Source organism: Aquila chrysaetos, chromosome 7, assembly GCF_900496995.4.
Source record: "Aquila chrysaetos chrysaetos chromosome 7, bAquChr1.4, whole genome shotgun sequence".
In the NCBI taxonomy this organism is placed as follows: Eukaryota; Metazoa; Chordata; class Aves; order Accipitriformes; family Accipitridae; genus Aquila; species Aquila chrysaetos.
The window spans coordinates 31056605-31083350 of record NC_044010.1 but is presented as its reverse complement, the minus strand read 5'-3'; the positions used below and the strand labels follow the sequence as shown (position 1 = coordinate 31083350).

At 38.8% G+C, this 26746-nt stretch overlaps 1 protein-coding gene across 1 annotated transcript in view; it reads left to right on the top strand.

Moving 5' to 3' along the window:
• Positions 1-5298: 5298 nt before the first annotated feature.
• Positions 5299-26746, top strand: part of LOC115343827 (trifunctional purine biosynthetic protein adenosine-3) — a 34911-nt gene continuing 13463 nt past the window's right edge. Inside the window, exons 1-14 of the mRNA XM_030020347.1 lie at positions 5299-5528; positions 8497-8645; positions 12782-12877; positions 13617-13791; positions 14474-14585; positions 15817-15885; positions 17903-18028; positions 18913-19000; positions 19392-19477; positions 20109-20277; positions 20873-21104; positions 23928-24022; positions 25204-25313; positions 25891-26089. Coding sequence (XP_029876207.1) covers positions 8501-8645; positions 12782-12877; positions 13617-13791; positions 14474-14585; positions 15817-15885; positions 17903-18028; positions 18913-19000; positions 19392-19477; positions 20109-20277; positions 20873-21104; positions 23928-24022; positions 25204-25313; positions 25891-26089 — 1702 coding nt within the window. The 5' untranslated portion in view covers positions 5299-5528; positions 8497-8500. The remainder of the gene's footprint in view (positions 5529-8496; positions 8646-12781; positions 12878-13616; positions 13792-14473; positions 14586-15816; positions 15886-17902; positions 18029-18912; positions 19001-19391; positions 19478-20108; positions 20278-20872; positions 21105-23927; positions 24023-25203; positions 25314-25890; positions 26090-26746) is intronic.

The following is a 26746-nucleotide window of genomic DNA, read 5'->3' as shown; positions in this document are numbered from 1 at the left end:
TCTCCGCGGGACGCTCGGTGTCGGTGTCGCTGCCCGTAACCAGCCTCCCGCGGCCGCGTTTGGCGGCGACGCGGGAGGGGCGAGGCGGCGGCGGAGCCATGTGCTCCCCGGTGAGCCGCGCGGTAAAATGGCGGGGCGGCCCGGCCCGGCCCGGCCCGGCCCTGCCCTGCCCTGCCCGACCCGGCCCGGCGCCTTCCTGCTGGCCCCTGCTGCAGCCAGAGCGCCGCGGAGAGCAGGCCTCGCCTGAAAACCCGGGCGGCTTTGGTTTAGCCCGGGTCCTGCTCTGTCCCGCACCTGTGGCGATGAAGGGGCTTGTGGAGATCTGTTTGGTAGCGGCTGTCATGTTCATTTATATGTTGTAACTGCGTCTCCTGCCCAGACTGATTTCTGAGGAGCTTGATATGCAGCGGTTTTAGATGTACTACACTTTAAAGTATTTTAAAACGCACATGGCTTTTATTTCTACGGGTTTTTCTTCCTCTGCTCTGTTTGGCTTTGAAAAAAGTGGTGAAATATTTGCTTTGAAGTAAATATTAAACTTCTAACCTCTCTTGTTCTGGACTTTGACTCACTTCGATTCTTGCCCTGCTGTTTGCGAAGTTGGGGCTTACCAACTTTAACATTGGCCCTCTTTTTTTTTTTTTTTTTTTTTTAATCTATCCAGTAGGCATTGAAATCAGTGAGCAGAGCTGATACTTATTTTGCTATGTTGTGTGTATAACTGAAATAATAATACAAAAAAAGCGTTCCTCCCCCCCCCCCAATTCTTGTTCTCACCCAGGAACTTCTGAGGCCTCAATGGTGAAAGACACTGAGCACTTCCAGCTTCCTACACAGAGTTTTGAAGTGTCAAAATATAGTACTTTGAGGGTGGTTGTAAAACTTTATGATCCTATTTATTTTTAGCAGCCAAAATTGAGGTAATGTTTTGCCTAGGAAACGCACAATCCAGTTTTTTGGAGGATCACACCAGGAGGCGAGTTGCCTGTCTTGCAGAGCCTCGATTCAGGCTATGAAAGATGTATGTTTTATTCTCAGCTCTGATTCAGGCCTTCACTGTGATCCTTGGATTTCTGCAGGGGTGCACACACAGATAATAATGATTTTCTTGTTTTATTTTGTTTTATAAAGCAATCTGATACACCATACTATATAGCCAGGTAAGAGCCAGGAATTAGTCCTAAATAAAACACATGAGCAAAAGAAGCTTATTTAAACTCAAAGCTATAACTGAAAATCGTAATTGCCACCTGATTCTGGAGGCCTCCGAACTCCTTAAGCAACTCTTCATAGTATTGAAACCTGAGGAAATTAAAAGTTCTCTAAGGCCGCATTGTTTTCCTTCAGGATGAGCCTAATGCTGCCCTAGCCTAAACTTGCAGTTCTGTCATTGCATTTTGGCCATTTTGCTGGTTTAGGTGCCATGGCTGTTTGGTTTTGTACCTTCAGTTGTATCAGCAGAGCTGCTGCACAATTGGCATGGTGAATTTCCTCTGGAAACTGATCCACACAGGAGAAAAACATGGAGAGAGACACGGATCTCTTCCCCTCCCCAGCCCTCATTTGATTCTCTGATCAAACTCACCCTGTGACCATAAACAGGCTGGAGCAAGAGGTAGGAATGAGCAGTTGGGTGAGAAGGTAAATTGTGAAGCAGTGTTTGCCACCGATTGCGTTATGGTCTCTAGATCAGTCAAGATGATCTGAGGGTGCAGTGCACAGGACAGCTGGTGTGATGAGCAGTTTGCTGCAGCATAACCAAGCACTTTTCACCCTCTCTGCCTGCCTGCTTCTGCTGCTTCCCTTGTACTCTCTGTGGTGATCCCTTCATCCCTGAGTGAGTTAGTTTAGCTGACTAAGCTGGCAGAAAAGTATTTCCTTTATATGTGCATGTATATTTATATTTTCACTTTACTGGGTTGGTTACTCTTGTAGTGTTAGCTTTCCAGCATTATTGTCTTCCTGATCCAAGTGACTGCACACCCTTGGCACACACAGGAGGAGGGAAGGAGAGACTGGAGGTGGAGAAGTTGGTGGGACCAATGGGAAGCTGCACTGGCAAAGGGCAGCGTGAGCCAATTGTGAAACACCAGTCGGTGAACCTGCAGCTTGTGCGTTTCAGCCTCCAGTTCATCTCCAAGCTTGACCGGGGTCCAGCAGTTGGCAGAGGTTCACCGAGAAGGCCAGCTCGGGGCTCACCTCGAGTGTAGCTGTGTGCACTTGTAACGTGCAGCGGACTCTTAAGACATGACTTGCCCTGCTGATGAGAGCATTAATTCAGAAAGCAGAATTGCTGGGTTCAGCCTGAGGGGGTTTGGGACCACGTAACCTGGCTGCTGGCGAGTTTGAAAGCCAAGTAGAGGATGGCAGGTTCCTGGGAGGGGGTAGGCAGCAACCTAGCTGTTGGGGTTGGGAGGAGGAAGTTCTAGGGTTTGGCTTCTTTTCCAATCCATTCTTTCAATTTTTCATCCCATTACAGGTCTATGAAAAAAAACGCATACATGGTCCTGACTGCTAGGGCTAGAAACTAACACTACACTCAATGTGGTGGCAGCCGAATTGCACAGCCTTCCCAGTTTTGTGTTTTTCCTGTGCCCTGTGGGTCTTTATTTCTTTTTCTTCTCCTCCTGCCTAACTTCGAGAGAAAAAGTGAACCTTCTCCTTTAGTACCAAGCCAAGTGATAAGAGCTCTTCTCCAGGGACTGGGGAGCGTGGGTTTGAACCTTCTCAGTGATGCTGGGCTTGAGTTCTTTGTGTTTGGGGTAAGTGCTGTCACTGCTGGGCCATTTTGTAGCCTAAGCTCTAGGAAAGGTAGGAGTTAAGGTGCTCTGGGCAAGGACCATATCTTTTGTCTAAAGAAACTTGAATGCCTGCATCAGGTTTCCTGAATCCCTGTGTTGGGAAGCTAAGGTATTTCAGCTTTTAAATAGGCTGCAGCTAAGGTTAGATGTTACATGTGCAGTGATACAATAGATTGTTGTGGCCTGAAAGGCAGGTCTTGCCCTCAAATTATTCTGTTCAGTTCTGTTGTCCCATCCATTACACTGTTAGTGTCTCTGGACCTTGGCTGATTGCGCTCCAAGCCAGTTCAGCTTACAGAAATCTGTTTTGGATTGTTTGGGGTTTTTTTTTCTCAGATTAGTTTTATGAAATCTCAGTGAATTGACTATGCTCAAGTCAGCACCAGAGCCAGTACAAAGAAAGGGAGAGTGTGTCTGGATTCATGACATCCCCTTTCAATGACAACAAGGTATATGAATGGGTCCAGCATTAATGCATGTGTAAATTTTTGCAGCAGAGTGTAAACCTTCTTGAGCAGTAAACCTTTTAGTGAAGGGCTGAAACACTTTGGATGCTGCACAGTGCAACATTTTAAATATACCTATGTGTTACCATTGTCACTCCACTCTCAGCTCAGATTTTGGTGAAACTAAGACACGAAAAAGTATCTTTTAAAACTACTTTGTTTTGTGGCACCTTTCTCACACAGATTTTCAAGATTTGGCTCACCAAAGCAAAACACAGTTCACCCAGGTCTCAATCATGGAGCACAGAGAAAACCAACAGCACTGGAGCTTAATTAAAAAAAAAAAAAAAAAAAAAAAAAGACACTGTCTGAAGCAGTGAGCTGCCACCAGTCATACCCTTTACTGTTTGTGCTATATTGCATATAGGTCTTATTTTAATTGCACCTTTTTACTGCTTTAGTTAGGGGTGATGTAATAAGGCAATGGCTTATTACGAGACTCCACCTAGTTGAGATAAAATACTTAGGTAACTTGCACCACACATGTATGATATGAAACTGAAACTTGGGAAGAAACTGCTTCAGGAGTTTACATTTTCTTATAGAGTTACCTTCATAAATGCAACCAAGGAGCTGAGTTTAACAAGTCTGTGCACAGGATCAGTTCGAGAAAGAGTCCATGGCTCCTATCCCTTCCCTCTTAATAGGGAAGGGGCAGCAGCTGAGTTAGTAGCCTCATCTCAATTCTACCTGTATTTGAAATCTCACCGTGCCTTGTGGAGGAATCAGGATGGGGAAAGCTATCAGATACTGTTGGTTTTGCCTTCCTCACTTTATTTTCTCTGCTCCACAGGCCCTGACCTAGTGGAAGAGTTGCCCAGATTCTTGGTGAGCCCTACCTTTTGTGGAGGATAAAGGTCTCTAGGCTGATGCTCATCCCTGCTGACTTACTACTGGCAACCTCAGGGACAAGCTCTGGAAGTAAACTTGTCTTCACTCAGTCCTTGTGTCCTCTCCTCTTGGATACACAGAGTGATTAGCTTGTTTTTGCTTTCCTGTTCTTACTTCATATAAGGACCTAGTAATAGACCCTTGCCTGAAATGCCATTTGTCTTTATTTTAAAACATCTTTTAAGCAAACATATCTTTCTTCTTTACAATAGCAGACAATGGTTGCTGAAGGTAATTACGTACCGTGCTTTGGAATGTTTAAGGATTTCACATATTGCTTCCAAATAACCTGAGTGTGTGATAATCCTTACAGAAGAAATATCTACCTTGTGAATAGCTTTTGGTCTTTTGAGAACAAATTTTTGATTCCTGGATTAGTCACAAAATAAAAAGAAATGTCACCTCTTGGAATTTTTATTTTTAATGCAAGACCTTGCTGGGCAGCAGAGGGTCTAAACAACATCTTTCTATGTCAGTGTGAAAAAGAAAGGCTGCCACTGCTAGATTTGAGCCTCCTAAACTGGGATTGCCACCAGAAGTTCTCAAGCTACATCCCTAAATAAAAGTTGCTAGGTAACCACTTGTGGGATGCACAAATAACACTGAGTTTCAAAACAAATGGCTGAAACGTATTTTTTACTCACATTTTGTTATAAAATGGTTAAATTTTATTTGAACATATGATACATGGCTTGTTCTATTTACTTGCTCCCATATAAAACTTTATGCTGTATATTATTAATTTTTTTCAGCTGACAGTAGTATTAGAATATGTTATTTCAGGGGAAAAAAGTGAGTGATTCTTTGATTGAGTTGCCAGCGTGGTGAGTTACTTTAGCTGGCAACAGTGTCACTGGATCTTCAAGCCTGCCCTACTATTTTTAAGCAGTAGGCTTAATGGATCATGAATGTGCATCATGCACCTTACTCTTTCATACTGTTGATATGCATAGGACTATGCATAGCCTCATTTTTAGATAAAAAGAGAATGTTTGCAATCTGATTAGTAAGTAGTTTTTAACTGCAAAAAATACCTGAGATGGGACAGAATTTATTTTGCAAGTTTAGAAACAACAGGATGTGCTGCTTCTGCTCTGCAAAGTTTTTGATCCTCACTCCGAGACCATTTGCATGCAAGTTTCTGTCCCCTCTTCCCAGCTGGAATGGCTGGACTTTCCCGTTCATTGGCTAGCTGCACAGTGTCGTCAATGGGGCGGTAATACTGGGACAGGGGTACTACATTTTAACCAGAGTCTGCTTATCTCCTTTCTCTTTGCACATCTGAACTCTTGAGTACTACTTTCCTCAGACTGGCAGCACATAGGATAGAGTAAGTATGTTCTCTGTTTGGGTTTAAATCTCTGCACTCAGTTCTGAGGTACTTGTAAGAAAAGTACGTAATTTGTATAGCTCAACTAATTATTGATAAAATTGGCCTTAAAAATTAGTATTTAATGACGACTGTCTCTGGACAGCACTGAAAACAGGCTTGTTTGGTTTAACTTCAATGTATGGGATAGCTGCCTGCTACATGATAAATGTTTATTCTTTTATATTGCATTCTTTTGTCCTACGTCACTGTCTTTGTCTAATTCATCCCTTTGTTGTAGCCAGTCCCTTATTCTTTTATCTTTTCTTTTTGCTTGAATTGTAATATAAAAGAGGTTTAGCATAACTTGGTGTCCCAAATATGTATACCATAACTGATAATTTTCACCCCAACGTGGGGTTTTTTATTGTAAGTAATCCTGGAGTTTTGTAATTAAAACATCTCTGCAACTTTGCAACATGTATATTTGTCAGTGTTGATTAGAAAGCTATAGGTCTCCCCCAGCCTGAAACTACAATTAAATTTTAACTCCAGTGTGTTTAGTTCATAGTGAACAACTCAGTGTTAATTTTCTGTATTTTATCCTTCCATTCATGTTTATTTTGTCTTTATTCTGACTGGATGTTTTGCCTAAGAGTATCACTCTCTGAACAAATGATTCCTTCATTAATGGATTAAAATATCTTAGCAAATGGCATATGAATAGCTTCTAAAACAAGTGTGGGCTCTTCCTGTTTAAAGTTTATTACAGAGGGCTTGGATTTAAAAATCAGGTTCACGGTACGCATCGCATAGTGTCCTCAGAGCAGAAGATGTTTCCTGCATAGTCCAGGTCCTCAGGAAGGACAGGTTTCTCCAGGGTCAGAACTATCAGAGCAGCTTTATTCAAGTCGAGCTGTAGCAGCTGACCTGAGGGAGAGGCACATGCCCCTGCCTTATCAGTTGGCTGAAAATCTGCTTTTATACCGTGCCTTTTTTTGCTTTTCCCTTAGAACTCCGTTAGGGGTTTTTTTTTTTCCTTTTCTTTTCTTTTGTTTAAGATGTGCTTTGTGCTAGTCATCCTCTCTTGTCCTCCCGCAGAGGAGGGGACCACAAAGGAGATCTGACTTTTTGCTGCTCTTGGAAATGAAGCTGTCACCTGCGTGTATTCAAGCTGCATCCTGTGTTGGGGTTTTTTCTCTGACCTCACCTTGGGAGGCACTGTACACATTGGCAAGCGCAGGTTCAATGACCAGCTGCTTAATGGAAGAGGCACAGGGAGTGACCAAGGGTTGCGTGTTACGTGTGCTGGGATTACAACAGGGAGACTCGTTGTTCTTTTTGACCAAAACTCTTATCTGGGCTGCATTCCTCATCCCAATGAATGGGAGGTGATTCGTATAGCAGAGGGACACATCCGACATCTTTGCTGGCCATGCAAAGCCCTTTGAATAAATTGTACCATTTTCAGCACACAAATGGTTTTGTTTATTCTCATGAGTTAAAATGCTTAAGCCATTTTTTATAGGTTTAGATTGTTATTTTGCATGTGTTAAAATTTAAAGCTTTTAGATTCTTTTTTGCAAGTAGTGCATGGTGCACTTGGGCTTAGGACCACCTGCCAATCTGTAGCTGCTAGCTTTCTGCTCCGCTGAATAGCTTCTTCAGGGACTGTTTGACTTCTGTGAATAAAACTCTCACTTTAACCAGTGCAGTGGCATTGTTTGTGTGTGTAATTTATATATGTTGGACTAATGTGACTCTTAACAGCTTATTGTTTGAATAGCTTAGGAGGCTAGCCTTTGCTTTTCAATGAACTCCAGATAAAGATATATGTACTTATTGTATAAATTATGTACTTACTTTATTTCTTTATTTACTGTTTTCTGAGTTCCAGCGGGTTTTTTCAGTGTAAGTGAACTCTTCTATTCCCGTGTTAGCTGTGTGGTATCATTGTCGGGATAGCAATTCTGAGATGATGTACATCAGTAAATATGTAGAGAATATGCATAGAAGTAAGTATGTGTTAAAAAGCAAAGGCTAACTTTCAAAGCTGCTCAAAGAAAAAATTGTAATATTGACATGACTCCAATATGTGTAAGTTATGTACACACACACAGATAATGACATGCGGAGAGCGAAACAGTTCATTTAGTTTTTGTGGCCATTTTGTTTCCAAACTGCTGAAAAAGTTTTGGACAGTTTAAAATTGTAATGAAATTGCAGCCTTTGTTCATACACCTACTTTCCGCAGGCCAAGAGAGTGTTAATGTGTTTTTTCTAAAACTCAGTGGAATGGGAAAGAGGAGTGGATGTCCTGCAGTACCTTCTCAGAGCGAGCTCCTTTATTAATGACACCTGGTATTCCCTGTTGTTTGCCTCATGGTTGTTCTCTCCTAAGGAAGGCCAGAGCTGGAAGTTGATTTCCCTGTCTCATTGCTCTTAGCCTTGCCTTTTCATGAAGTATTTAGAGCTCTTTCAGATAATACCTCTAAAAACTCTTGAGTGGTCCCATTCAGCTCTTAACACTGTAATACTGTGTTCATACGGTTAGTTGATCAGAAGGGCTTTGCCCTTTGCAGACTTGGATTCTCCAGGAATTTCTATAGGCTACAAATCACAGCCCAGTCACTTGTAAGGGTTTTTCATGTATCACAGACTTCTGTATAACTTGGAGCAGCTGCCAGTCTGACTAAAGGAAAACCAGGATGGATTGCCCTGCAGGTTACTTCTGTGTTCTGGAGTGGTTCAGTTTTTGACATTTAGTTTATATCACATCTGATTAAGTCAGTTATCCATTTTCAGGTACATTTTTTTTAAACCAACAAAACCCTTAGAAAAATATTGTTGCCTGAAACAAAGTGACAATTCATCTCTGTTGTGAGTTGCATTGCACCCAGCACTTAAAACTGTGGTCTGTGAAGCTCTCGCTTTCCTAACCTCACGCGGCTAATTCTGGCTGTTTTGCTTGTGTTCTGGTTTTATGCAGACTAATGGCTGATCGGGTGCTTGTGATTGGCAGTGGAGGGAGAGAGCATGCGCTGGCCTGGAAGTTGGCCCAGTCCCCACATGTAAAACATGTGTATGTTGCTCCAGGAAATGCAGGAACAGCTGACAGTGGAAAAATTTCAAATTCAGGTAAAACAAAAAAAAAATACCATTTTTAAATTTGGAAACTCAACCAGTAAGTTGTTCTAGTCATCGATCTGAAATCACAGCTGTTAATGTGAAAAGATTATTACTATTACTGTTTTTTAAGGTTTTGGACATGTGAAATAGATCATATAGATGCAGTTAAAAAGAAAAAAATGTCTGAGCGAAGCCTTGCACAACTACCACTCATTTTATATGATCTCAGTTGTGATACCTAATTCTTTAGGTTTGGGAGTGGAGGATGCAGCCAAAACTCCATCTGTCTAATGTACGTTCCTCTGGGAATACAGCTCAAGGATAGCTGCTGTGGTTTCCACCTCCCAGCAGCCTAGCAGGGAAGGGGTGGTGTTTTCTCTTGGTAGGCACTGCAGTTCAACAACTGGTTGGTGAACAGATGAAAAGTGCCTGAAGCAAATGCCAGCACCTAAAGTACTAAATTCACTATTATATTCTCAGAAGTGCATGGAGGCCCTGTGATCCCTACAAGCTTTGATAGAATACTTTCGCACCTGAAATGTTCAACCATAGAAAAACATTCATTCCTTTGTCGTAGTGACCTTAAGAAGTTAAGGTTCTTTTCAAATGTTTCTCTCTTCATACTGACTGCCTGTTCTGAGCTTCTAGCTTAATATGTTAAGCTCTGCTTGGCTGTAATTGAAACTATTCATAGCTATTAGTTTTGAGAAATCAAGCTTAAGGTATTTCAAATTGAGCATCCAAAATTACGCGCTGCATTTAAAAAATACTGGTCTAAGGTGCTTGCCTGGAGGCACACAGTGAGTCAGTACAAAACCAGGGGTAATTACTCAGAGACTCCTGTCTTGTGTCCTTTACATAACAGATCCTGAATTATGTACTTTAAACAACTGGCTTAAGTTTCCACTTTAAAACATGTGATAACATACAGAATTAAAGTTAACATCGTACACATGTGAAAGTGAATTATATACATCAATTTTCTGCATATATATTTGTGAGTAAAATCTTTTTTTGTTGCTATCTCATGTGGAAACATGAATCCTGTCAGATTCTTATACAGCAGGTAATTATCATATTTAATTCCATTGGAATGCTTAATTACAGGCTGTTTAAATAACTTTGTCCTTAATTTCTTTGACTAGTCACAGTATTGTAAGTAGTTTTTTGTTCTATTTGGCCTCTGAGGAGAGGGCGCAAGGAAGAGCCTGACAGGAAAGTCATACCTTTCCTTCTCATCCCAGGAAGTCAAACAAAAATCTTTACCCTTGTGCTAAATGGAGTCAGTGCCAGTCTGTATGGCCTGCAGAATGTTAATTTCAGTATTTTTTTACAAGCAGTGTCTTTTAAAAACTGCTGTGCTTTTCTCTCACTTTGTTACTCCGTAAAAAATACTTCACCCTCAACAGTGGAAAATATTTGAGCATGTGCGTAATAATGCTTGAGCCAGGTCCATGAAATCTACCATGTGTACTATAATTTTTTTTTTCTAGACTATGCACTTACACGTACTTTGGGAGAGAAATCCTCAGGGGAGGAAGAATCTAGAATTTGTGAAGAGTTTGACTTCTTTGGTTTTTAAGGAAACGATTTGTCTTACCTGCTCAGGCATTTTAGTCCTACCACTGGGGTCTAGATTTTAACTCAGGGGAGAAAATGGAAAACAGCTTTACAGAAGCATGTAAGCCCTATTGTGTGAACCTGGGCAAAGACATCTGTGAAACTGCTACCATTGTTCCTGGTTTTTTGGTATAATTAAGATTTGGCTCTGCAAGCTCATCCTCCGTTCATGGTTCATGAGATTGCCTTTAATTAGCATTGCAACTGTGGTTCTCAGATGATTTCTGAAACATATAAAGGTGAGCTTAAAATTATAAATAACCTTAAATCCTTCAAACCTTGCCTGTATCTAAGTCAAAAGAAGTTTTCATGGTTAATTTGAGTCAGTAATCGTTTCTGACAATAAAGACAGATTTAGGTTGAGTGATTAAATATAGTTTTCTATTCAATTTATATTTAATTAGCAGGGCAGTTTTGGTGCCAGAAGCATACAGAATGGCTTGCTGAATCCAGAGATAGACAAATACATGTCTGGGAATGGACTTTAGTATCCTGACACCTCCTTCCATCATATTTTAGCTCTCAGTGTAACTTTTACTCTTAACTTTTAAGCTCTAGCTTTGAAAACCTTGGTCCAAGGTCCTTCTGGCTGGTGTGAAAGGAACATTTAGCTGTCATTTTGAGAAAAGAAACACAGCTACAAGAATGTCCCCTTTCAGTCTACATCCTGAGGAAAATGATGTTTGGGGGGAAAGTTAAAATTACATATTAACAATGTGATTTATTCCTTTCCATTTGTTACTAGGACGTTTCCACATGTAAATCTCGTGCCATAATCACTGTTCATATCACTAGTAGATCAGAGCTGCGGCAAGACAATTTGGGATGAAAAGCACAATCACCTTACAGGCTCTTTCCTTTCCCTGCACCCCTTTGCATAGATTAAGCTCGTGGGGAACAGGGATCGTCCCTTTTCAGTTGCCCACCAGACCTCCCCCTCTCTTTAGTCAGGATCTGCTGTTCTCCAGCTGCTTTCACAACAGCCCCACGGGACTGAAAGACAATATTGACCTTTATGTTAATCAGTACTTCAAAGCCAAGGGTGTTACGCTTTTGTTTTTGCTGTCTTGTAAGCCAGAAGTCAATTGGCATAAATTGCACACGGAAGTCAAAGGCCTTTGCTACTCCTTACTTACAAATGTTGGTGGAACAAAATAATTGAACCATTACATAGGTATCAAGGAGGTAATTTTTATTCATGTTCAGTCTGGTTTTTTCCCCCACTCCACCCAAATAGGGTAAATCTGTAACCAAAACGTAGGTTTCAGATAGTTGCTTTTATGCCATCTCTTAGGCAGAAATAGCAGCTTCTTTTGTGAAAGCAGGCAATTTATTCATATAGGATGACAGGAGCTCAGTGGGCACCGACACAAAATTGTGTCTGTTTGTCCAGCAGAAGCTGCTGTATCACTGCCTCTCCTTTCTCTCTCCTCACTTCCCTGTAAACCAGCTGGAAGAGACCATCAGCTCCTGGCGTACTTGCCGGTACGGTCACTAACAGGAGATTACGGACAAAACTTCAAGTAGTCCAGCTGCACGGAGGGTGTGTTGAGCTGTACTGTGCTCCCTTTGCCAGCTTCGTGCCCTGATGCGTTAGTCTCCTCCCTGCAGGGGCAGCCAATCCACGCTGGACTGCGCTCACCGCTTTTTGGGCTCTCTCTGGGTTCGTGCTCCCATCCTCTATAGACCTTGGCTTTATTTACTCTTGATAAAAGCAGTGGAATTGCATTGCATTGCGTAATTTTTTTTATCATGAGACTTGACATTATTGTCTTTCATGCAAGCTTTTTCTTTTGTTTACACAGTTTTTGGCATTCCAAGTGTCGTCATATTAAATGTTTGTTTATGGAAAGATAATGGTTGTAAAAAACTAAGACCAAATATCCTCACCGATAATTACAGCACCTGCCCTTATTAAGTTCAGCCTAATGTAAGAAAAAATGTTCAGATTCCCCTTTGTTTCAGTGGGATCAGTTTAGTGCAGCAATTTTTAGCTGGCACTACAGAAAGAAGGAAAAAAGAAAAGAAACCAGTTGCAATCCCACCACCAGCCCCTTGTTCCTGTCCCCTGCACCGTGCTGGCACGAACAGGTGTAAAGCTTCATGGTGACCCTACTCAGGGAAGAGACTGGCTGAAAAATGTATTTTTTGCTTGTGAGTTATTTTTCACTTGGATCTTTCACAATGCTTCTTGTGCTGGCAAACAGGATGTTCCTAGAGATGAGACCAGTGTACTGTATGGCAGTGTAGGAGAACCACAAAATTTTTTTCTCACCTTCAGGAGCAAGGTGGGTTGACAATGCATGTGGAACCACAGCCTTTGCCTCGGTGTTTGGTGGTGTATTTTGGTCTAAGCCTTGCGTGTAAGTCTATGTATTAGTGTACGCCTCGCTCTTCCAGATTCACAGTGACCTGCCGTTCAAGAATGTGAGACTGGTGAAAATGCTTCTTCAGTGTTATGTGATAAATAAGTGCTAAGCAACAGTAATGAATGCAGTCTTACTGCCCTTTTGTATCTTCAACAGCTGTTTCAGTCAGCAATCATGCTGCACTTGCCCAGTTCTGCAGAGATCAGGAGATCAGGCTGGTTGTGGTTGGTCCAGAGGTTCCTCTTGCTGCTGGTAAGACAAAGCAAGCTAAAAATCATAGCCTTAATAATTTGGGAAGAAAAGTAAATTTTAGTCCCCATCTTCTGTGCACCACTCAACAGTATCTGAATGTCTTCAACAGGAATGGAAACAGATCCTCCTTGGCAGTTTCCCTGAAATTCAGGGTTGTGCTGTGATGAAAATTAATTTCTGAAGGGTATTGTGTGAGCAATATAACAGTTAAAATATCCTTAGACGTTTGGTTTCCTTTTAAGTGCTTGGGATTAGTAAAAGAGGTATCAAAGTGTTTCCATATAGGAACCTTAACTAGAGTTTTGATTTTCCTATGGAATTTTTATTTTTTGAAACAATAGTAATTTGTGACTTGGTAAAAAAAAAAAAAAAAAACATTTATAAACATGCTGATAATTTTTCTGTTTTAATCTTTTACATGATCAACAATTGTCACCTTCCCAAAAGATTAATGTCAACTTTTTAGCTAAAACCTAGAATAAAACAAGGGGGGATTGTCGTCTCTTACCAAATGCCACATATCTTCTTAGCCCCAGATATTGCAGGGTTACCTGCTTCTGATTACAGTTAAGAATGCATCTAAGGCCCATCTGGTAGAACAGGCACTTGGTAGATTTGTATGGCTTACCATTCCTGACATACTTGTTCCAACAAATCAGTGCATCTGTAGACGTGGACTACCTGACTCCTATAAATCATCGGGTGATTTATAAAAATTTTTTAATGTTGTCATTTTTAGGAATTGTTGATGACTTGACAGCAGCTGGAGTAAGGTGTTTTGGTCCAACAGCAAAGGCAGCTCAGCTGGAGTCCAGTAAGAGCTTTACCAAAGCCTTTTTGGATCGTCATGAGATCCCAACTGCGAGATGGAAATCTTTTAGTGATCCTAAAGCAGCATGTAGTTTTATTAACAGGTAAAATTCTTATCCTTTTAGAAATTTTTTTTACAGCAATGTGCAGTGTGCTAAGTGTCCAAAACAATCAAATGGTTACTTCTGTATCAATACTTTTGGCTGTGATAGAACATCTGTAAAGGTTTTAAAGGATAATCTGACATGACACTATCACACTGCAATAAGTCTGATAATTAAATGGTTCTTATTTATTGTTCTAAAATGAAAATAAATTCCAGTGTTCAGTTTACAGGAGGATATAGGACAAGCTTTTTTTTTTTTTTTTTTCAAATTGCCTCCTGTGGAAACACAGCTTGCAGTCTGATAGTCATATGTTCTGCCGCCTTTGTACCTTCTCTCCATGAATATAAATTCTGCATTGGAGACTTACTCGGCAAATGATGGATCTGTCTACTCATGAGAATACAATCCAGGTGACCCAAAAATGATACAACAATAAATTATTAAAAGGAAAGCAACCTTTCAGAACAGTAATGAAATTCATTGGTGGGGAAAAAACAGGAAGCAGAAATGCTTCACAAGCATAGACTAACAAGAGAAGCCTGGTTTTTATTTGTGTGTTATTCAATAAGGTAAAATGGTTGCTATGAAAACTGATAAGTATTTTGATCTTTCAACTATTGAAATGTTCAAAATGCCTACAGAGTGTTTACTGTTGAATCTCTCTTCTCTGTCTTTGAAGTGCAAACTTCCCTGCTTTAGTTGTAAAAGCTAGTGGCCTGGCAGCTGGCAAAGGAGTAATTGTGGCTTCAAACAAGGAAGAAGCCTGCAAAGCTGTTACTGAAATCATGCAGGTGAGTAGAAATGTCATGCACTAACTGGAGGAGTTCTTACACAAAATAAGTTGTTAACTGTCTCAGAGTCTCAAAGATATTCTTTATTTCTATGTAATAGGAACTTGGCTAAAAAACATCGATTCTTTTACCATTATTTGGACAGCTATGAAGCTCTGTCATATTTATCACTTAAGGCAGGGTACTCTTTTTAGGCATAGCTTCTGTAGGCTGAAATAAAATCATTCTTAATGAAAACCCACATTTATTTCCATATGGATTTCTTGTTTGGTTTTGGTTTTTGGGTTTGGGGTTTTTTTTACCATTTGAGGCTGCTGCAATCAAACAGGTACTACAGTGCTGTAATATTAACACTGTGATTGAGCTGGATCTTGACAAGCAACATCAGCTTTAGGACTCCAGTCACACAGCACTTAAATGTGTAGTAAAATTGCAGTGGAATTATTTCAAGTTAAGTATACATTTAGGTAGGATATTCAAAAAATATATTAGGACCATCAAAATCTGAAGAGAAGCAAAATGAAGCAATTTCATCTGAACAGTTAGGAACATAGAGCTGGAAAATATGACGCAGAAAGGTCAGGTCTTCAGCTGGTGTCAGCAGCACAGCATCTACAATTCAGTGGAGCTATGTTGATCACAGGAGATGTTATCTGACACACTTGTGTATGGTTATTGGACAAATATATGTCTTAACATGTGGCCCAATGTCTTGGAACAAAAAAAACGTATGTTAGAGAGTCCAGTAGACACGCAAAATTATCTTGTCAGTGTGGGTTGGTTGTTCTTAATTGCCTAAATATGCAGTCAGTGTCAGTGTTCAAACATTCCATTGGAATATGACAATATTGCCTGCTTCCAATGTAGTCTATAGAATTGCACTTTCTTGTAAAGTAAAAGTTCAGATTATAGACTTGACAGTCATTGTTATTAGTCTCAGTATCATGGGTGCAAACTTCAGAAGATAGAGCATGAGGAATTGCTCAGTAAGTCATAAATATAATTTGCAATTTAAAAATATTTAAGCATAAAATCTGGATTTATTTAAGAATAAACAGAAAAGAGGAGCAAAGATTTTACTATTGCTGACATACCCAGGGTGGAGAATGGATTAATAGTCTCAAAACTGTGCTGCATTTTTCTTCCTGTGTTAAAAATACTTTTTCTTGTTGCATTTTGAATAGTTTAAAATAACTGAAACAGAAATAAAGAGGTTTTGTTTTTACTGTAGGATAAGACTTTTGGCACAGCTGGGGAAACTGTTGTTGTTGAAGAACTTCTTGAAGGAGAAGAAGTTTCTGTAAGTGTGCATCTCAGTGTAACACTTCGACTATACCTGTTCTAAACTATTTAGGAAACACTATGGAAGTACCTAGAGCAGGGATGTGTAGGATTTATTACTTAAATTAAGAATAGTTATCTGTTTATAAATAAAATTGTATTAATTAAAGACAGCTGTGTTAAGAACCAAACTTCCTGCAGTCTGTTAAAATAATTCAAATTAAATAAAAATAACTCAAACAGTAATCAGCTGTTGCCACATGGGGAAAAAAAATCAAACCTTAAAAATTTTGAGTGTCACTGAGCACGCAGTTCTGTGTTGTGATTTCTCTGACAGCAAAGACAGTATAAGATGTCCCTTCCCCTCCACATTGCTACCTCTTCACTGCTGTTTGCCTTTGATTCAGTTATACTAGTTACCTGTTCATGAAGCTACAACCTAAAGACCTTTTTTCAAAGAAACCAACGCCACCACCTTGCATGTTTTCTGTGTTCTGGTTTAGAGCCTAGTGCCATTTGAATCAGTACAAGTAACGGGATGGTGAAGTGCACAGCAAGGCAAGGGGTGCTTGGGAGTAAGGGAGGATGGAGACTTACTTTGATCAGCTTTGCTGATGAAGGGAATATGTTGAACTGCATCATGAGGGAGCAGTAAACTCCTTTGGAGCAAGGGAACAATCAACTCAAGACAGGTGCAGGCAGGATCCTCTTTAACCAGTTTCATTGCCAGAGATACTGCAATGTGAAAGTGCACCTGGGGGCAAAGGACCTGGAACGAAAGGATGTTGAATGTTTTGACAGTGTTGATTTACTCTGGAGATGTAGAGAGAACATCTCCTTCATTTTAAGTTGATTCAGCTCCTTCATTTAAAAAGGTATATCTGATTTTATTAGCAGAGTGTGAAGGAGAAAAGGAGAATGAAAGCCTAGGTTTTGAAATGGCAGAGCAACTTGACACCTGCATCACACAAAGTAGAACAGCCAAGTACCAGCTCAGGTTCCCGAGTCCTGGAGCTGAAATTGACTTATGCTGGATATTGTGAACATTCATCTTGGAGGTGGTGGTATTTATAAAGTAAGCGATCATCTCCAACTGTTGCCAATCTTTGCATAGTCTGGTTTCCTGCCCGATATTTAGAAATTATATGTGCAGATATTGGTCATCCTTATTCCTTCCTGGTTAGCTTGACCTTTTTAGGAACTAAGGGGTTATCCAGATCTTCATTCTCTGGTGGAAAATATGTAATGCTCTTAATTAATCCTTAGAATACTAGCAGACTTACTGTAATATAACACAATAATATAAACATGCAGTTTACAGGTTTTTTTCTATGATGACCGACAACAATGAAGAAAACATACTGCTTACCTTGCCTGACAAAATAATTCACCTTCCACAAATGACCATAGTTTTTAACATATTAATATTTTGGCATTTTTGGGTTTTGTAGGGGAATCCTTGCTTGTTTTTTAATTAGCATTATAAAATGTTTTTGAGTACTGCTAGCAGTAGTCCAGACAGTGAACATTGTCATCCAGTTGCAGGGGATGCCAGCAGGCTTGTTATTATGAAGATGTTGAGGATAAAAACATCTGCTGTATAAGTAATTTATAAATAATTCCAAAGTAAATAGTTTTATCAACAAGGAAAAGGAAATCTTGAAAGGAATGTAATGCCTTCCTTCCAGGTCAAGGGGGAGGAAGGGGGAGGGAAGAAGTAGCTTCCGTCATGGAGTATTTAAATTTTTTTCTAACCTTTTGAGTATTTCTTTTCAGTACAGCTACTGATGGTATAATTTTTCATATGTTGTATTAAAGGTAATTTCTGTAGGAAGGTCATACAAAATGAGATATTGCTTCCTGAGGGAAAAGGGAAATGTTTAGAATACTGTAGTTTGTTTTATCACGGAGACAGAATTTATACTCTTAAATATCCTTTTGCAACACTGAACATCAAATATATTTGCACTTTTTGCACTTTAATTTTAATCACACACTGGAATTTTAATTATTCTCCTTGTTTTATTCTCCTCTAGTGCTTATGTTTCACTGATGGTGTCACAATTGCTCCCATGCCTCCAGCCCAGGACCACAAGCGATTAATGGATGGAGATGAAGGGCCTAACACTGGAGGGATGGGAGCTTATTCCCCAGCACCTCAGGTAAAAATGTATTGATAAGGAGACGTTTCACTACAGCTGTACTACAGCTCTAGTATTGAAAGCATGTGTGAATTTTTAGTTCCACCATGATGAACAGGAGAGAGTGGACTCTTCTGGATGGAAGGAGTTGCCTAGAACAAACATAGTCAAGTAAAGTCCATAACTTGATAAATTTTTTTCTCTAAAGAGGAGGATATTTCTACTGAATTGCTTTTAATTATGAAGGTGGAAGTGTTGTTATTTCTGCAACCTTGTATTATGATTTGTTTTTTTAAGTGTTATGAAATACTGATCATTAGAACCAAGTGCTTAAAACCACATTTTTATCTTGTGCTGAACTAAGCTACTGAGGAATTTTTGCTGTAGCTTAAGGTAGTTTGGTTTCTGTTTGGCAAGGAACTTCTGTTTGCAAAAGGACTTACTTTGCTTTCTCTTTACCTATGTCATAGCCAGTGATTTTTCTTTTTTTATTTCAAAAAAATAAGGGGTTTGTTCCTCTATACTGCTATTAATTTTGTTTATTGAATAAAATTTGATCATCCATCACTATACTTTCCAACTGTGATTTGTCTTTGGGAGGCCTTATCTAAATTTCAGTATGTCAGTGCAAATGGTTTGTTCCAGTGAAGCCAGTGGGATTGCTTGCACATGTAGATCTAAGAATGGAAGAGTGTCTGAAGAAAGGCAAATAGTTGTCTTAATGCTGTGGTATGTTGTCTGTGGAGAGAGAAAAAAATATTAGCTTTCCTTTGCATGAAACATTTTAGAGTGAGCAAGAGACCATTCAAGTGTTCTGCTTGGCTCTTAAAAACACTAGCCATCACAGTGGGAAAAATCATGCACTCCCTTTTTACAAACACTGTTTTCTAATCCTGTTTTATTAGATTTCTAAAGATTTACTGGAGAAAATAAGAGATACTATTCTTCAGAAAACTGTTGATGGCATGAGGAAAGAAGGTGTCCCCTATTTTGGTATGTACAAAAGTTTGGGGGTTTTAATCATAAGGAGAAAGACTTTTTTTTTTTACTTTGTCCTCTTTGTAGGCCTACTTCACACTGTAAGTTAAGGAAGATAACTTTGATTTATTTGGAAACTGGGTTTGGTATAGTGGCTTGATTTAGAGTCCACTGAAATCAATGGATGTCATTTCACTCATGGTGAATAATCATCAAGTAAGGAAGAACAGAAAAGAAAATATTTGAAAATAAGCTGCAAATTGTAACCACAACTATTCCTCAAGTGTTAACATCCTACCTTTAAATGAGCACAGGTGGCATCCTTTTTAACACTATTATGAATAGATGCAAAACAAATGACCTATGCAGTTGCTTAGATAGCCTTTTACATAATTTTTTATTGTAGGTGTGCTTTATGCTGGATTAATGCTTACCAAAGATGGACCTAAAGTTCTTGAGTTTAACTGCAGATTTGGTGACCCAGAATGTCAGGTGAGTTATTTTGTAGGTAGATACAGTTTGGCATTATGGGAGAAGAAAAGTCAGTTACCATCTACCATTATCCTTAACTAACATTAACTAACATTCAGATGAATAATTAGCTAATTGTACTGAGATTTAAAATGTTTGGTTTGGTTATTCAAGACAGAAGGTCTGTTATGAAATTGTTCCATTCCAGAGAAGATTTCAGCAGGTTATACTCAAATATGGGATTTACAAGGGTAAGCTTGAGTGAAACTCAGCACTTTCCTGTCTTTTCTGGAATAGATTTGGATTTTTCTTTATGTTATTAAAGAAGTGAACGCTTCTTTTCCTGACTCCCTGTTGACAACTGGAACAAAACCCTTCATTTTTATTCTTCAGAACAAATAGGGTTCTTTGGCCTCTACCTTTTCCCCTCCACATGTAGCAGTTGTTTTACCCATAGAAATTATCTTCAAGGAAGAGTATTTTTAAAGGTACATAGATTAGGCACAGTATGTATATATGTGTGAAAATACAGTGTATGAACATACTTATTTAATGTTATTTTTACAGTTGCATTAGTATTTTTAAAAGCTCAGTGAAGAAAATGTAACTATGTACATTGTTTTCTTTAATTTGCTAATGTGTATTTTTGCAGGTAATTCTTCCACTGTTGAAAAGTGATTTGTATGAAGTTATGCAAGCGGTTATCAATAAAAAGTTGTCTAGTTCCATGCCAGTTTGGTTTGAAGACAGTGCAGCTGTGACAGTGGTCATGGCTAGCGAAGGGTATCCAGGAACATATCCCAAGGGTTTGGAAATAACAGGTAAATATAGCAGGAGAAACTGCAGAAGTCTGCTTCCTCTCCTGGCCTCTCTCCGTTCTCTCTTTTGCCAGATGAAGGTGAATCAGTGTAACTCGGATTCGTAGAAACTGTAGATCTTATGGTTATGGGTCAGCAATAGACGACCGAATTTTCACACATCAAAGTTTATTGGTAATGCACCCATTGCATTTTCAGTTCTCCAGGCTATATTAAGTTCTGTAGCTTTTCTTTAATATGTGTTACAGTAAAGTAGTTCTGAGCTGATCACTGATTCTTACGTGATGTTGATGCTGGTATGTTTTGTGGTCTCTATGTCAGTGAAGTATAAAAATCCAGCTGGAATTGGATGTTGTATGCAAATGTTTCAGCTAAATACCTCTTTCTGTGTCTCTGAGCATACAAGTAGCAGACTTGTCTCTCCTCAAAATGTAGTTTTTACAAATGTATTCCTATTTCCCAGCATGATCACACTGAGCTCGATTGTGGTTTCTAGACACAGTCAATAAGTGCTCAATATCTATTCATTTGTAATTTAATAGGGAATGTTCTAATCAATTGCTTTTTCTGCATTTATTTTCTTAAACAACAATCACAGGACTTCCTAAGGCTAAGCAACTAGGATTGGAGGTTTTCCATGCAGGCACAGCCCTGAAGGATGGCAAAGTGGTGACTAGTGGAGGAAGAGTCCTTACAGTAACTGCTATTAAAGAGGATCTAATGACAGCACTGCAAGAAGCCAACAAGGGAGTAGCAGCCATACACTTCAAGGGTGCCATTTATAGAAAGGACATTGGTTATCGGGCTATAGCTTTCCTGAGACAATCCAGGTAGATATTTTAAATACTTGAAATGGAAATAACTGCTGTAAAAGGGACTTAAATACATCACTAGTTTACATTAATAAACTGACGTTGATATTAGGTGTAACTCTAGACAAGTTTTAACTACCATCATTGTAAGCAATCTAAGCAAGACCAGCCAAGGAAGGAACAGGCTTTTTGATGGCTCTCTCATCCATATTCTTATTCTCCCGAGTCTGAGTTAAACTACAGTGACAAGCATATAGGAATAACTTGTGTGTTACTGTCTGCTATATCTGTTTAGTGAAGGTGAACTTCTGGTTCTTGGGCTTTAAAACATAGCTTTTGCTTTAGATTTGTATTGTCCGTAAGCCTAATAGTGATATAATGAGATGTATATACAAAGTTTGAGCTATTTTATTGATTCATTTTAAAGTTTTTAGAAATGGTTAAAATTATCTTGAAACACCTACCCTGTTGGGATATGCATTTTAATGGAATAGCTGGCTAACAACGTGGGTAGGATTTATCGCTCCTTTTTATTATTATTCCTTTTATTTTCATGGTATTCAGTTTAACAGTCTTGAGGTGATATGGGTGTGGGTTTTTTTTTTTAAAGCACTGTGTCCTACTGTCCCTCTAATGTTATTGAGAGCTTCTTGCAGGTTTTTAGACTCATTTTTACCTAATATGAAGCATATCTGCCTGCCTATGCTCCAATTAGCTCAAAACATAACTTTTGGTAATAGGTTATTTTGTAGTCTATGAAGAATATTAATAAGAGTTCCATTTTTGCTGACAGTGTATACTGATTAGTATATTGTAAAACTATGATCAATAAACTTACTAAATGAACAAGGGCGTTCATATTTAGTCTTCTTTCTCAAGTACTATGCATCTTTTGAGAAATTTATGTGAAAACATGTAATTGGTATTTGTACTGTAGTAGAAAAAAATCAGGTCAGTGTGTGAGGCAAGAGAAGAAGGTACTTCAATGAGCAGTTCTCTAAAACACTGAGTTCATAGGCCATAGCCAGCAAGTTTCTTGACTGGAGTGCCTGTATGCTGGGAGGATCCCTAGCTTATGAAGGAGACTCCTGGGAACTGTTTACAGTCAGCGCCTGTGTCACTGTCCTTGAGTCTGCACCAGCTTTTGCTCAGACATCCTAAGATTGGAAGAACAGGTAGTGAGGCATGTTTCACTTTGGACTATGTGTTGCACACAGTTAAGGAACAGTGATGGTTGGCTCTGTAAAGTTGGGGATGCACCTCCTCTTGGCAGCTTTGCAGGATTAAGCCCTATGCATTTCACCTTGTGAAAATATCCATGATAATTATTTAATAAACAATATTTTAGAAAATTTAAAGAACTAAGGATTCATTTAAAGAATCAAAGCAGATACCATGCTTTTAAAAATAAGGTGAAAATATGTTGAATATTTAACATGTTCAGACTAAAAGGGCCTGACTTTGGTCTCTTGTTATTGCAGGCTAGTATTTCCTTGAGTCTTATTCACAGGCTGAACAGCTGCTTCTTATAGTTATTTTCCTCTTGCAAATTTTTGAGCAGTGATATAATGTGAGTGCAGATACCTTTGTATTTTCTTGGTAGCACTGGTCTTTGGCCAGTTGCTTTGTTGTATTTGTCCTTGTTAATCCACAGCATGTTTCACGCTTAGAATTTAAACTTAATACTGAATTACATCAATAAGAGAGCTAAAATAGGTAGGAACCTAAAATAGGGATGCACCAGGTAGCCTGGTTCATGCCACTGACAGTGTAGAAATAAAATTGCTTAACTGGACTGAGATACATTTGGTGCAACTAGTAATTAAAAGTCATTAACTCACTGTCTCCAAAATGAAAACGTCCTTTTGTAGATATGGGATGGTACTTAATGTCCCCAGTGAGTCGTAGGGACAGACAAGTTACATATACCAGTTTGTACTAAGTGTGTTTTCTTTATGGTGTGGCTGTATATAAAAAAACACCCGGAGTTTATGGACATTTCTTTCTAGATTGCTAAAATGGACCTTAGGAACTTAGATATTTTTAAATAAACTTTAAAATATATACTTTAATAGAAAGTCCATCTAAGTAAAAAAGAGGTGTGGCTGGTTTTGTGGTGGTATCATTCCAGGTGATAAGGAGAGACAACCTTTAAGCTACAGTTGTAAAACTCTCGAAGTGTCATAGAGGACTACTGATTTATGTGATACTTACATTTTGAAAAGGTAACTTGAGCTTGATCCTGCATGGTGCTGAGGTGTTGACTTAGCAGTGCATTTCTGTATACGTTTTGTTTTGAGCATAGGAACTATACTACTGACACCTCAGTATCTGGACCAGGGATTCAAACCTTGCAAAATCAGATCCATTATTCTACCTATTTTACCTTGTTGGGTTTTTTTGTTTGGTTGTTTTTTATCTTGGTATTTGACTGGATAGCGTATGATACTGATGCTCTGATGCTGTATTCAAGATATCTGGAACTATTTGAATACTGCTTATGGCAGACTCTCTGTGGCGCAAATCCATGAAGTTTTGTTTCTTTGGGATAATACTCCCTATCTTCAGGTATATGTGTGAGGTGAGGTTCCAAACAGCAAAAAGATTAACCTCTGAGCCATTGAACCTGCCTGAAATGAGTATTGCAATATTTAGAAATCATTTTATATGAGCAAAGTTACTGTACAAGTGGGGAAAATAGTAGTACTTGACAGCAGAATAGGATTCTGAATGGTTAATCCCCTTAGTGATGCAATGATGTAAAGAAGTAACTATTATTTTAAAATATATCTTTGTGCATTTAGTAATCAATTGCCGTAACTTTTATTAACATTCTTTCAGAGGCCTGACTTACAAAAATAGCGGGGTAGACATTGCAGCAGGGAATACTTTGGTTCAGAAAATTAAACCCCTGGCTGCAGCCACATCAAGGTCAGGTAAGATGTGTACCTTCTATTCCTGTTTCAGTCAGTTCATGGCAATGAGGCTTATCATTTGATCTTGATACAAAAGCTCAAATTTATGTGTTCTGCGTGTTTCTAGATTACACAATAAATATCTGCAGTAAGCAAATGCCTGTGATTTCTTCAAAACATACTTCCTTAGATTTACAGATTTTCTTCCCAAAATTACTCTAAACTGTATCTCCTGAATGTCGTGAACATTAGAGAATACAGTTCAGCACTCTAAAAGGATAAATGCAAGCAAAAATCCTACCATTTACTGCTATTTTTGATTGCATGGATTATTATTTCTGGCACAGTGAATTATACAATTTTTTAGATGAATGTTTAGAAAAGTCTATAAGATGCAGAATTCCTCAGAGATACTATCTATTGCTTGAGATAGATAGGGAAGACATATCTTTTGCTTGGTTAAAACAGAATCACTTCACCCTTCTTTTGTTGTGATCTCAGGCACATCTTGCTTTAGCAAGTCCTTGTAATTCTTTTGATAGATTTAAGGTATCATTCATTTATGAAATAACCCTTTTACTTCAAATTAACTGAGAACCTTCAAATAATGTCAGATATACATAGAGATAAAAATGTAGATACATACACACACACTAGTACAACTAGTAATTTCTTAGCATTCGTAGTATTTTCTACTTGTGTTTGTTTCACTCTTAGGATTTAACCAAATTTAGTTTTAAGGTTACCATACTTACCTATCACAACCAGTCTTAGGAACAAGGAGTCTTAATATACTATAAGTAGCAGTATTAACAAGAGATAAGAAATTTCATTTGGAAAATGCCTAGTTATCATCCTTTCCCAGGAAGCAGTGGGCCTCAATCTGTTACCATAATTCCTTTTCTGTTTTTCAGAAAAATACTAAGTGCAAGGGTGAAATATATCAGTCACAGTAATTATTGAATGTTCAGTCACAAAGTTTTGGATTTTTAGCCTCAGGTAATTAAGAAGAAAAAGAAAGCAAATGCAAGACGATTAGGAGCTCCCATTCCTCTGTTAAGAGGCTCTAAACATCAGAGAAAAGTTTCCTGGTGACAAAGCAAACTCATGTTGACAAACATTGTAGAGAATTTGTGTTGGAGATCCTGGAGAAACACCTGAAAGTAAAAACTTACTATTTTCTCCTGTTTTCTGGCTCACAGGCTGCAATGCAGAACTTGGAGGATTTGCTGGCCTCTTTGATTTGAAAGCAGCTGGTTATGAAGATCCTGTCTTGGTATCTGGAACTGATGGTGTTGGCACAAAACTCAAGGTAATGTGAAGATCCATGTAAAGGAAGGAAAATAGCACAGAAAGGAAAATTTTTTAACAGAAAATATCAGTTGTCTTTTAAAAATAACTATTTGTCTTCCTAAAAAGGGAAGGAAAAATGAAATTGCCCTCCTTCAGGCAAAAGAATTAAATACACATTTAGCTTCTGGCATGTAAATAGCCATACTTGAAATGATGCTTAAAATAACTCATTTTTAATATTAAGTACATAATCAGGGACTCCATTTCATTAAGGTAGAATCTCCACCCTCAAAAAGATTACTCATGAGGAAAAACATTTAATTATACGGTTCCTATTGTGTTTACGCAAGCTGCAATGAAACCCTTTCCAGTTCAGTCCTCTTCCATAAAGTGCCTTTTGTACTTGCCAATTAAGAAAGTAACAATTCCTAAAATAAAATGTTAGGAGAGGCTCACAGAGATGGTAGTAAATGAAGCTGCTCCTCAAAAAGCATCTAGAGGAACTGCGTGATTTCGATCCTCTTCCATTGCAGACTCTCCGCTTGTGTTTCAGTTTCTCAAAGCTAACCAACGGGTTCTCTGGCTGTGTTTTGCAGATTGCACAAGCGTGTAAGAAACATGACACCATAGGTCAGGACCTGGTTGCCATGTGTGTCAATGACATCTTGGCTCAAGGAGCGGAGCCCCTCTTCTTCCTTGACTATTTTGCCTGTGGCAAACTTGATGTTGAAGTGGCTGAGGGTGTCATTGCAGGAATAGCTGAAGCTTGCAAAAAAGCAGGATGTGCTCTTTTGGGTATGAACGCTCTTCTTTGAAGGATATGAAAAATCTCATGCAATATCTATAATTGGTTTTAATGTGTTGGTTTTCCTACTCTATTGATGAATCTTAAAAGAAGTGAAAAAAACCCAAAGCGTCACACATCTTTGCTTTCAGAGAACATAATATCTACCCACTGGAAGAAGACAGTACTCTACAAATGTTGCCATTAGCTCAGGAAGTTGCATATAAAATTTCTTATTCGTATCTTTTAATTTAACTTTGTAAATATAACAGCTACCTAGAAAACTAACAAGTCATGTATTGTAATTCTTTGTATTTTTCAAGTAAATTTTGAAATGTGCCAAATAGGTTTGTTTATCCTTTATCCTAAAGGAAATCCTTAAATTTTCCCCTAGAAACAAGATTTGTATGTGTTACTGTGCATGCACATGTCCCTGTGTGTGTACATAATATCCTTCGAACCTCTTGGCTGATTTTAACCAAACTTGACAGGAAAGGTAGGGATCTCACAGCTATTGTGTTCCCACAAGCTACAAAAAAACTAGAAAGCCTGAGAATGTCCTTATGAATGCAACAAAAGCGTCGGCTGGAGCTCACTACTTAAGACACAGAGTTAACCACAGGACAGAAACATAAAAGAAACCAGGTTTCGTTAGTTACAAAACTAAT